Raw genomic sequence first — 13,016 nt, 5'->3', positions numbered from 1 at the left:
TCAGCATAATTAGAAAAATTAAGGCATTAAATTAGGCTAGCAGAGGAACTTTTTGCTACATAAAGACATTCTAAAAAAAGAAAAATAAACGAAAAAAAACCTCCAAGCCCATACACATTTTTGAACCACTTCTCTGGTCACGATCCTAACGTTGTTTTTAAGAGTGCTGCATTACCACAACTTAGTATCAATATTTAAAAGCAATTGAGGAATTCATTACACATTTTTCTGCATTGAAAACAACCTTCTTGTTTAGCATTCTTGAGGATACTGCTGTTCCAGTCCTGATGTCATCAAGATGTGTATTTAAAGCAAACCTCCCATTATATCTAAGGTAGTAGTTTGTGACTTTTAAGTACTGTTCATATGAATGTTCTTATCAGTTTGTTTAAACAGGTATGATCTCGAAGAAGGATGTTTGTAATCAGTTAAATAAAAAGTCACTTGAAATATTTATGATTTTTAAGCATGTGCAGTGTAACAGAATTATTTAATAGATTAGACTAACGAAATAATTGCTATGGGGATACAATATGTAATTATTCCATTTTGACGTTTAACAGGCTCCTGCACAGATACATTTTCTGTATAGGAAATAACAATTCTGAAAAGCCTCGCAAACTCATACCAAAAGAAAATTGGTCAAAATGTGAAGCATAATAAACAGTTTAATGTGGACTTCTTTTAGGCTCTTAAGAAGTTGAATATGGAATGAATCTCTGAAAGGGTGGATTTATGGATGTATTCAGAGAGCTTTTTGCTTGCTATTGCTAACAGTATTTTTAATCTACGGTTCTTAGGGCAGTATTTTTATTGGCTTGTATTGTACTTTGTTTTTCTAAGAAAAACACTATACACACTAGGCAAGAAAAACAGAATAAAAGAAACTATTCTGTGTTTGGAAGCCATGAGTATACTATTGCATTCTGAAGAGTAGCACAAAATTTGTGCATTACTAGTTCTCCTGAGAAGATGATCTTCAAAACCTCAGACCTTAGAAACAGTACTGACACCCTGGAAAAAATACTTTCTTGTTTGGCAATATTAGTGTAGCTCTAAAACTGAAGCATTTTAATTGAGAAGTAATAATTTGATTCATTTACAGAGCATTAACCACATAATGATCTTATCGATCAATATAAGATCTTATTATGAAGGAGGAGAAAAAAAATTCCTTAAGAATTGCTGGTATACAAGGGAATAAACACACTCCTCCACACTAGTTGGAAACACCTTATCTTCTGCCACAATTAGGTCATTCAGAAGGGATGTTTTTCTTACTGAATGCCAAAAGTGTATTTTATGTTTTCTTGTATGCCTGAAGCCCTGTCATACAATTGTTCGCTCTTTCACAGTAACTTCTTCCTGTTGCCAACTCAGAAATATGCAGCAAATGGAGAACTTTGGGATCAGTTTCATACTTAACTCAGTAAGATCAGATTTTTGGAACTTCTTGAAATTCTGGCTTAAAACACTAAAAAGCTGCAAAAGCTCAAAAGGAATTATTGATAATTCATTAAATGTGTATGTTGTGGTCACTCTGCTTTGTTTGGGATGGGAACTGATAAAAGGATTTATGCAAAAATCAGGATTCCAGTTACGCTTAAACTGTCTTCATACCAGACTTACTTGTATACTCACCTGCCTGGGATCAGTTTTATTAGTCTGCACTTGCTAATGAGTTAAGCTGTGTTTGAGTGATCTGGTGGATAGAAAAGTAGGCAATCATGACAACTGAAGTTCTATAATACTAGGTTATTCATGTTGTATCATCTAAATGTATTTTCTGTGTTTTCATGTGTCACTTCAAAAATGTAGCGAGCAGCCACATGTGGAAGAAGGTGCTTAGAGAACTGCTTCTGGAAATCGTTCTCTAAATGCTTCTTGAGGCCTTGTACTATAGAGGCAAATGGTGTCTGTCTTCTCCAGTGATGCTGCTGTTGAAGTCCCAATCTGTACATCCTATCAGGTCATAGTCAACCTAGGGAATCTGTGAAAAATCTGTAGGAAGACCTAACATTTCTTCAGTCAACTTTTTCTTTTTGACAGATCCTTTCTTTCCTTTGTGAATAAAATTAATGAAGTTTAGAGGAATTATCTGCTTTCATGATGATAAAGCTGTGCTTGGGGGAAGAATAATAGCTTCTCTTGCTAAATTTTAGATGTTCTTTTAAGGAATACTGAAAATAAAATCTTCGAATGTTCAGTGCTCTTAATTCTGGGAAGACTAAGTCTATTTTAGAGAGGGATTGTCAAGGTCTTCCTTTTGTAAAGAAATTATATTACACCAGCATTCTTGAAGCTTGCTTCTAATGAAGTATCTCTTTTATATCGATTGAAAAAACTGAGAAATGTTCCTTTACTTTTAACTGGGTTTCTGAGCTTTTCTTAATCACAGAATCAAATAGGTTGGAAGGGACTGGTGGAGGTCATCTAGTCCAACATCCCGCATCCAGCCCAACCTCCTCTTCCTTCTTGACATTTTTGTCCACATAACCTGGATACAGTGCCATGGTTGTATTGATATCTTTGGTCAGGTTTTTTTGGTACTGGGCGATCATTGTGTCCTTGCCAGTTTTTATCTCTCTGCCATGATACTGTAGTATCCTGTAGTGACACTAACCCTCAGAGTGTTACGTATGGAGGCCTTAGCTCTTAAATACCTCCTGGAAAGATTACACAATTGCTCAGCTTCATCTTTTGTAGCAAGTACTGTGAAAGACTCTTCTTGTTTGAATGAGGATTTTATTATTTTATAATTTTATTTATATATTTATTATTTTATTATAATTCTAAAAATGTCCAAGTCAAAAGTATTTGAAGCAAAAATTATAACTTCCATATTTACTGTGTATAAACAAGAGCTATTGATACATCCAGGGAATGGAAACACCAAGTATCTGTCCAGTTACTTATGCTTATCGTCATTAATTTTCTGTGAACACCTTAAAGATGCCTACCTGTCTTAATTAAGAGATTGAGTGACTTGACTTTTTCTCCATGCACAGTAGCTCTCCTTCTGTTTTCCTGCAATTAGCATCCAGTTTCAACAATGTCTCACCTAAAGTAGATGTTGGTCAATTTTTGTATAAATCATAAAATTGGCTAGATGTTAGGTAACAGATTTCTTGCCTTCCAGTGTACGATGCAAAGAGATAGAGGCAAATAATGTTGAGGTACTGATGGCATTATTCTTGGATGTTGTGCAGACTACTTTCTTGTGCTAAGACTGGAAGATTTCTTATTTGTCTGCTGTTAATATTAAGGTGTTTGCTGCTAAGATCAGCATACTACAGCAGTTTACGTAATAGGTTCCTCTATATATGCTTGCTCATTCTGTATCTGCAGCTTGTTTCTAGCACTGAATGGAGATCCCTGTCTGAGAACCAGATACGGCCTTGCTTCCTTACGGCTCTGCTCAGTTGTGCTTTCCAGCTTACCTTTCTGTTACCTCTGTGCTGCTTTCTTGGTAATTCTGCATAGCTGGAATGTACTCTCTGTTCATTGTCTCCATTCTTTTGTCCTTCTTATTTTATGAAAGACCTCTCATGTTCTCTGTCCTGTTGCCCCTGACTTATTTCTTATCAACTTTTAAGTGACATTCTGGAAACTCCACTGCTCAGGAAAGAATCTGCAAAGACATATGGCCAGTCTGTCACTGTTTGCTGAATCACTTGGTTTTGTTTCTTTTTTTTTTTTTATATTTGCTCTTATTGCATAAAATATAAGCACTTACAGTAGTGAATAGTTACTGGGTTTGAAATATTATTTTAGTTTCCTATGATTCCTTTTCTTTAAAAGTTCATTTTAGCTGGTGTTTGACACCTTTCATGAGCTTAGTCGAGAAGACTTGCAGTGTTCCAGGAAAGTATTAGTTTTCTAGAAGACTATTACTATTTTTCGTTAAGAGATTTTTTCAGTCAATTTGCATGTACACCAATACAAAGCTGTGTTACTGTCAGGTTTGTGACATTTTCTAGAAAGTAGGGAAGGCATTGTTAAAAACCAGTACGGTCTTGAATTCCGTACTCTTGAACTTCTATGATGTTAGTGAAGCTGGAAGTTTTACTGAGGACTTAGGTTTTGGGTTTGTTTTTTGGTTTTTTTTTTTTCCTCTACTGTAATATGTCTTTAAATAACAAGATATACTTGTGTTCAAATCTTCGTGGAAATAGTGGACAATAGTTATTTTAGTTTCTTAGTGAATCCCAAACAGTGTTGTCCCTGAATCTCTTGTTTCCCATCCCTCCATTCCCGTATCTGAAGCTGACCTAGGTAAACAAGATAAATGACTTGTCCTGGTTTCATCAAGGGTGTTCGTATTGGCAGGGGGGGTTGGTGTTGGGTTTTTGTTGATGTTTTAGTTTGTTTGTTTGTTTTGTTTTTTGTTTGTTTGTTTTTGTTTCTTGGTTTGTTTTTTTTATTATTTTAAACAGAGATAAGGTACTGAAGCCAGCCATTTGGTCTTTGAACATGACTTTTTCAACCGGTGAAGATATGACCACTGGTATACAGAAACATTTTTGAAAATTACGTTTACAAGATGCAGGAAGAAAATAACAAGTCACTTGCAGCAAATTCTTAGCTGTGTTGTGTCCCTCGGTTTTAATTCGCCTTATTGCTTGATATTTGATAGAGAAAATCGTCTGTGATAATGTCTTATTCTAAGAATAGAACCATTATGTGAGAAGTTTTGAGGAGGGCTAGCTAAGACACAGTGAAGAGTCTTTCCAACAAAGTTTTTTCCCATTTAAAAATTTTGCTTCTGATTGAACTTTTTGTAGTTAATAGTCACAAATAATACCTGAAACTTCTCATTTTATTGGAAGTAAATACTGTATCCCTCCTTTTGTTGTGTTTTACTGGCTTGATAGCTCTTTTTATTAGTACTAAGTTTTGCTTTGTCCCTTATGGTTTAAGTTTTCTGTTAGATGTTTCTTTTGCACAATGAACAGAAACTTACTGATTTCTTACTCTCCAAAGTCAATAACAAAATGTTACTGGAGAACCGTCACACAGGTAAGGGAGCTGAGCAGCATGTATGGTATCGTAAATAACTTGAAGATTCCAAGTAGGCAGCAATCAGTTTTGTATGTGTTTATCTCAGTTTTCATTGAACTGTTGATATGTTATGGTTAGCAGGAATATTTTTCTTCATTAGGTAACAAACCGTTGTTCTTCACTGGACTACCTTACAAAAATCTTTGTAATTAATGAACTGACTTCTTTAGTCTGTGGCAGTAAATTCAGCAGGTAATAACAAATCTTAGCATGTTGCCTCTATTTATATAGGCATTTGTTTCTAGGAAAGCACTTGTAATTTAGCTAGCTAAAGGTTAGTTCAGATAAGTACTCGTCATTTACTCTGCATCAATTGCACAGAGCTTTGTTATAGAGTACCGTGAGGCTTACAGGTAAGACAGCACACCTATGCAGTGCTGTGGCTTCAGAAATTAATTCAGGAGAAGACTTAACCAGCTGTCTAGAGCCATCCTAAACTGGGGCTGAAGACTGCAGCTGTGGAGTTGTGTGGTATTTTTTAAGCAAAATATTTGCTTCTTAATAAAATGACTTCTGAGTGAGAGGTCTGGTAGACATGCTCTGGCAAACTGAACTGCAGCAGTTTAAGACATTAAACTCAGCTGTCTGCCAGAGATTGCCTTAATAATAAGGCAGCAGAACAGGATGTGTCTAACATTATTTTTTCACAATCTAGTAGCTGAAGCATTGGTGTGGCTACACTGCAAGACAGATCAGACACCTGATCTATCAGAAAAATGATTTTTCAGCTAGGTCAGTTTTCTGACTTGTCTTAATGTATGGCCATAAAAGTGCTAGTTCCAGCTGAAGAGAGGGGTAAGAATATGCAGTCAAAGGCCTTCTGTAACTATCAGTAAAAAGTCACTGTGGAATTGCCCCTGGGTTGTGACCCACAGTGATTAAGAGATCAAAGCACACATCTTCCTCTGCCCTGACTAACAAAATCTGCTTCTTCTAAACACTGTTAAATAAAACAGAAAGTTTTGTCAAAGCGTCGGGAATTTCAGCTTGGAGTTGAATGTCCTGTAGAAATTATGGAGATATTACTTGACCTAATTATTATTTAAGTCTTTTGTATTTCTAATGAGCGGTACACTAAGGTACTACTGTAAAGACTGCCTAGAAAACGCAAGTATGTTTGGACATAAATAGGCAAGCATTATTGTGTGGCTAGATTTGGGGGGGAAAGGTACGTTGGCTGCCATCAAAATGTACAAAATGTGTAATTCAGCTAGTTTTACTGCAAAAGCAACATTGCTGTTGTTCAGCCATCTTTGGAACTAAGTGCTTTAAATGTTCTTCGGCTTCTGAAATCATATAGCTTCATTCCTTATTGAAAACCATAGATCTAAATGAAACTTTGTTTGTTAGTTTGTGTGGCAAGAGCTGTAGAATTTGAGTTTCACACTCTGTTTACATTGGAAGTGCTGAGCATCAGTAGCTAGAAGTTACACAGAGGAAGGATACTTGTATTAAATGAGTAACTTGAAAATTCAGAAGCTCTGATTCCACTCGCAGCACCTAAGCTTTACAGATTAACAAAATAATTTTATTGCTTGCTTGTGAATGTAGATCTTTATGGATAAATACCATGTCTAAAAGTCTATAGAGTAAATCAGATCTGTATTCATTGCCTTTGTTTGGTTTTTATGCCCCTAATTGCTTCAGGACACCTTTTGTGTCTGTATAGGAGTTGTAGCTCACTGCAGTGGATTTCCTGGAGTCACTGGTGCTGCTTGCAGTTGCAAAACTTAATCACAGAAGACCTCAATCGCTAAAGCAGTTGGTCAGCAGAAGATATGAGTCATGTTGACCTGAGTACAAGATGGCCGTGAATAACAGCTTTTGCTAGAAGCAAACAAAAATTGGTACAGGGAGGCCACCCAGCTCTGCATGGCCTTCGTGATTGCTGACTCCTGCTGCACGTACGTGCCTTACTGGTGCTCTGAGACACCCCGGCTGGGCAGGTGCAGTACTGGAGCCACGGGCAGATAAATAGCAAGAGGAGTATGAAGCAGTGGCACAGTTGAAGGACTGCAAAACCAGACAAGAAGCCGGACTTTATTTACAAATGTCTATTCCAATTTATGATGCCCTATCTGCGCTTGCAAAGGAGTTGCTTAAAAGCTTTTGTTCACAGAATGTTTATGCAGAAGACAGTAGGTAGCATTGAGTTCTTTGCCAAGTGTATACAATGCAATTAACTATCACTCTATCAGTATCGCCTCTTAAATTAATTTTGCTGGTTTTCATGATTGCAACACAGAAGGATTTATGTTTCCCCCTTACTCTTCAGTAATTGCATAACTCCTCATTGCTGAATTAATTTGTCTTCATCTGTCCATGTGTTTTCCCTGTTTCTTTTATACATATGCTGTAACTTTGTGGCCCTCAAACAAGAATGTAAATACTTATTCTGAAGAAATAACTGGTGCTGAAAGTCTGCCCCTAAGTGCCATGGTCTCCTCTTTCCCCTAACACTTCTTTCCCATCCCAGTGAAGCCTGTGGATAGTTTGATAGTTGAGTAGTGTTTGGGGGCAAAATGTTACAATTGGCCTTTTAAAGTAAATTTACCAAAAAAACCCCAATTATAAGGATATATCAATTCAAGTTGAGTAGCATATCGTATGTTTAATACAGTCAGAATATGATACGTGAGTTGCATGAGGGAGTCTTTTACCTTTCTTCAAAAGCGCAATGAAGATAAAAATAAAAATGCTCTGAAAAGAGTAATTTTATAAAGTTAATTTGGACATGGTGTGAATGACCTGGACTTCATGTAAAACTTAATCTCTGTGCAATTATTAAAAAAAAAAAAAAGATAAGGTCAGCTGGATAAATTACACAATGCTGACCTTATTTTTAAAATTAATTTGCTTAAGAACATGACAGATCATTTTGGTCTTTTATGCAGTAACCACAATTCAGCTTTTGTGTTAACAATAGGAATGCTAAGCTTTTATTTTCCCAGAGGTACTTAAAAAAAGTTTGACATACTTACAAAAATAGGATGAGATCAAGTTATAGAAATCTAAGCCAGGATTTTGTCATGGTTTTATTTTTGCCTCCAGACTTTAAATACTTCTAATAAAGGATATATTTTAAAGCATGAACTAAAATCCTAGAGTTCACATTGCTCTCTTTGGAGCTGGGAGAGGCTTGTACACTGCCTTACATTTTTTTTAAGTATAGGAAACACATAACTTTCTTTATTGAGAATCAGTTTTAAAAGGAAAAAGAAATAAAAAGATCATTCTTCAAGCAACACAACTTTAGCTTCCATTACATGCATTTTTTAGGAAACATAGTCTTAATACACTCTTTAGGGCTGATAGAAAACTTTGCTTATCTTATGGAATGATTAAAAATCATTCTTAATAGCTCGTCTTTTTTGGTAATTCCTTTCTCTTGTAGACTCCCAGATTGACATAAATTTATTACTTGAATGAGTAATGGAATAACATTCTTTCTAGGGGGAAGTGCTGTAGTTCTGCCTCCTGAATAAGTAGCATTAATGCTACTTGTAGTTAAAAATAGTTGTAGTTTTGCAGTTTTAGCACTGTTGTTGAAACAAGGATAAAAGTAGTACTAATATTAAAAAGACTTATTTCACTACATTGTACGTGCCAAAGAATAGGCGAAATACAGTTCTCTCTCCTGGTTTAATACATCTCTTTTTAGTGGGCCTTCAGTGAAATGTGATTTTTCTTTTTTAGCTGGCTAGTATCTAACTGCGTTTATTTTTACCGTACTATTTAAGTGCATAAATTGATGAAACTTCAATCTCACCTACCCTCTAAGGATTTAGAAAATACAAAAGTAGCTTTCTCATTTTTCCAAATTACTTATTTCTTTGTACTGACTTTTTTTCTTAAGATACAGAGGAGAAAATTGTGGGTTTTTTCTTTTCTGGTGTCAGTAACTCTTGAAAAGGGGGACCGTATGGATTCCTCTTCTGTCTCTCTCTCTCTCCCCCCACCCCCGCATCACGAGGCAGTGCTGGTTGGAAAGACCAGGACTACCACACAATGAGATATAATGTCACTTTAGTGCCTTATATACAGAGATGACTCTGTGTTGGTTTTGCGTTGCCATCACTCATTGGGGCACTGGTGTGTGATTAAGCTTCTTCTGCAAGCTGCTGGCACTTTTGGCCCCTTCTCTTCATCCTGGTGGGGGACTGCAGGCCGAGGAAATAAAAATGCAACTCGCAGATCAAAGCAAGGGGGAAGGGGAAAAGGACAGAGCATTCTTGCCACAGCCAGGCAGTTGCAGCTACGTCAGAGCAGAGCCCTCACCGACGGGCAGCTCTGCTGTCAGCGGGGAAGGAAGGTGTGCTGTGTGCCGGGTATGAAACCAAGGCTGAAAAGATTCTAGAAGTAGTGGTGCAAAAGCAAGTGATTTTTTAAAATTTATTTTCCCTTCCTCCTTTTTCATTGGATAAATAGCAAGATAGAATTAGTTAAAAGTCATCACGTGAAGGCAGTTTCTCAGAGAAGGGGATGCTCAGGTGACATTTGAAAGGATTCTGGTCTCCAGAGGAAGAGCATACAGATTATGATGTGAGCGAGCAGTTCTCGAACCATCTCTGGATGGCTGCTCTAAGACCTTCTGCCTTCTTCAGGTCACCATTTGGGAAGCATTCCAGGAAAGAAAACCTTTTTTCTTTTTCTTTTTTTTTTTTTTAATGGATTGAGTCCATCTGTGCATCAACCCTCTTGTATCAAGGCTGATGGGACTGATAGAAGTTTGTAAACTTAGCTGTGAAGTAAAACCTCATTATATAGTCTTTGCACTTGGTTTTATTACATAAGCAAATGAAAATCTATAGGATAACCCTATAGAAATGATTAAAAGGTGCCTACCATCCTGTGATCTGAATATGAGGAGGAGGAGTGTTATTACTATTTACTAGAACAGTGGCCAAGTAAGTGGTGATGAGCAGAGGACTGGATTTACTTGGAGTAGGCAATTGGGTGTGACAAACGCAAAAACCAATGGTATGTTTGTATACTTTCTGCAAAGGTCTAATCAACTGGAGTGAGAAAACCTTCTAGTACAAGACATGAAACTTGCTATTAAAGGAATATGTAGAATAATAATCCACAGGAATGGGAGTGAAGCATATGCAGATTAGAAAAGGAAAAAAAAACAGGTGGTAGGGAAACATTCAATATTTGGCACAAGCTGGTGGAAAATAAAATAACCTTAGACTTTTTTTAAAAGAAAGCACTTTGAAGAAAAATTGGAGAAAGATTATTTTTATATATTAAAAGTCTATAGTAGTCCTTAGGCTCATAATTGAGAACGGATGAAGACGTCTCATTTTACAAGTGAGAAATACTGAGTATTGTCAAGACTGACAAGATTGGTTCTGCCTGTGATTAGCTTCCCAGGCACAGCCTGGAGATCACATACTATTAATAATGGTAAAAAGATAGTAAATACATTTCTTTACCAGTCTCTACATTAACAAAGCACAGACTTCGTGAGCCATTGATGATGTTTTAGGAGAGGTGCTTGAAGAAAATTATTGTATTTTTTCACATGGATTACCTCTTTAAAAAGGGAGAAAGGGGGCACTGGACATTACATAAAATGCTGCTTATCTCCACCTACCTTTAAATTTTGCGTATTTTACGTTAAAACTTATTTTCATCAAATAGTAATGACAAGCTTTATGGATGGATTGATTCAAGTTGGTGCACAGTCAGATGCATAAAAATATGTATGTAATCTAGGTTCGTAACTTCAGAAGTGCAGTGTCTTAGTTTTACTAAGAATAGCTAGGGATTTGAAGAGCTTTAAGATTTACTTATAGGACAAATCACTGATTTGATCAATCAGAAATTTCGAAATGTATGCCTCAAACAGGAGGAGTGAATGGGAACTTGCAGGGAAAGACTTTAAAGTTTGGTGAATGAAACAAGGTAAAAAGGAAACCAGGGACTAAATCAGAACTTAAAAGAAATGGGGAAAAAAATGCTAGTCAGCAGAGCTAGACAGACATATCTTAGGAGTCAGATAGTGTTAACAATTCTCTTTTTGATCTTAAGAGTAGACTTAGCAAAAGGATATTGAAGTGAACTAGAAAATATTTATGTAAATATACAGATATTTATATCCATAAATACATTTACAGTAAAGTCTCTGTAATACTGTGCTTGACTGGTGGAACTTTCATTATCATTGCAGCCAGTAAAAATTCTTGCTTTGTCCTCAGAAACTTAATTTCATTGAAATGTTGTAACTGAAAACAGTAAAAACAACAATTACCTACCATGTGTTTATGTATCTGAAAAGTGCATTCAAATGCCTAACATGTTCGTTCTTTCTCCCCTTCCCCCTGTTCTAGGAATTGGCTCTCCGTAGCCAGCTTCCAACAATGGAACAAGACGGTGGATCTCAAAATCCCGTGTCATCTCCTGGAATGTCTCAGGAACTGAGAACAATGACTACAAATAGTTCTGATCCCTTTCTTAACAGGTTTGTAGGAGTAGCTACTAGAGTGGAAAGAAATTGATTTAAAATTCTGTTTGGTACATGTAATAGTTTATTTTGAACATCTGTCTGTGCCAAAAGCCACAGCTGTAAATGAATCTTTCCTTAAATGGCAAGTCTAGTAAAAGTTGAGGATTAAAAGCTGTCTCCTGTGGGAGGAAGTAGTCTGTTCAGACTTGTAGGAAGGTTTTTTATTCAAAGTCATAACATGTTTGCCTCTGCATAATCTGTTGACTAACAGTCATTTCAAATTACTGACTCAGAAGAATTTGTGAATAGCTTGCTATGAGATCAAATGAACTGTGAGGCACATTTAGGACTACACCTTGAGGTTCATTTTAAGGTTTCTCCATTCACCCCTCCCCTCCGCTTCAGGTATTTAATTTAGCAGTATTTTTACTCTGTTAATGTTAGGTCTGCAAATAATGGCATGTTTCATTCTAAATGCTGTATTGTTTTGAAGCGGGTCTTTTAATTCAAGATTTAGAATTTTACAGTATAGACTAGTCTTTTTCATATAACTTCTTCTTTAATCCCTCTGATTTGGAATGTTTGTTTTGTTGGAAATGCTGTTCTAATTACAGCTTGCAAATGCTTCATACTAACCATTACAACTTTGGAGAAACTGCTGCAGCTTGAGATAAGTCGTATCTGTATTTTTTGCTTAGCATGCTGGAAAGAAAAGGTGAAAATGGTAAAACAGTCAACTCTCCAAGCCATATAAACTTTTAATTAATGGAGCAAAAATGTACTAACATTTCAGCAGTATCAAGTAGTTGATCTTAAGTTGGAGTAGTTAATTTTGTGGTTCTTTTGGACTATATTTTGACAGCATTCTAAACTGATACCAACTCAGTATCCCCTACCATAAAAGAGAAAAATTATCTGTTCTGTCAGAGCTCATCACTACTTTTCTGCATCACCTTGAAATGTTAGCCTAACTTTAGGATGCTTACTGTAAGTGCTCATGAAGTATAACAAATGCTCGTCCTTCTCTTTAATGGTACATTATTATACTTGTGGAAAACCCCATAAAATTCACCTTGATTCTTTCGATGTAAGTCTTAACTTCCATTGGTTTTTGCCACCAATACAGTTTCAAACCTGCTCGTAAGGTAAGAAGTCCACATCAAGTTAGAACTGGCATGATTTTGAAATAGGGCAAGCTTAAATACCTACTGTAATTTTAGATACTGAAAATGGTTAAAATCTTTGTAAACCTTTGCTGCAATTATAAATCCTTTCCTGTATTCTTTTAAATAACTTAATGTTGCTGATCTCTCACACTTAGGTTCTTCATCCCTAAAGATGTACTGTCATTGTATGTAACTTTTCCAGTTACTGATATTCCATCAGCTTAGCTTAAGTTTGTTTTATTTTCTGCCTTTTCTAGGAGACTTCTCCATCATTTCATATACTCTATCCTCACTCTAATTCTCAAAACTAGTAAAGTTCAGTGGAGATGGTGCAAGAA

General features: G+C 36.2%; 1 protein-coding gene across 8 annotated transcripts in view; it reads left to right on the top strand.

Moving 5' to 3' along the window:
• Window positions 1-13,016, top strand: part of YAP1 (Yes1 associated transcriptional regulator) — a 95,850-nt gene that overhangs the window by 74,315 nt on the left and 8,519 nt on the right. For all 8 annotated transcript variants that reach the window (XM_075140089.1, XM_075140095.1, XM_075140091.1 and 5 more), the window contains one exon: window positions 11,397-11,527. In XM_075140089.1, the coding sequence (XP_074996190.1) occupies window positions 11,397-11,527 (131 nt within the window). The remainder of the gene's footprint in view (window positions 1-11,396; window positions 11,528-13,016) is intronic.

Source organism: Calonectris borealis, chromosome 1 (assembly GCF_964195595.1).
Source record: "Calonectris borealis chromosome 1, bCalBor7.hap1.2, whole genome shotgun sequence".
NCBI lineage: Eukaryota > Metazoa > Chordata > Aves > Procellariiformes > Procellariidae > Calonectris > Calonectris borealis.
Note: the sequence above shows the minus strand (reverse complement) of the source record. Positions and strands in the feature narration are given on the sequence as shown.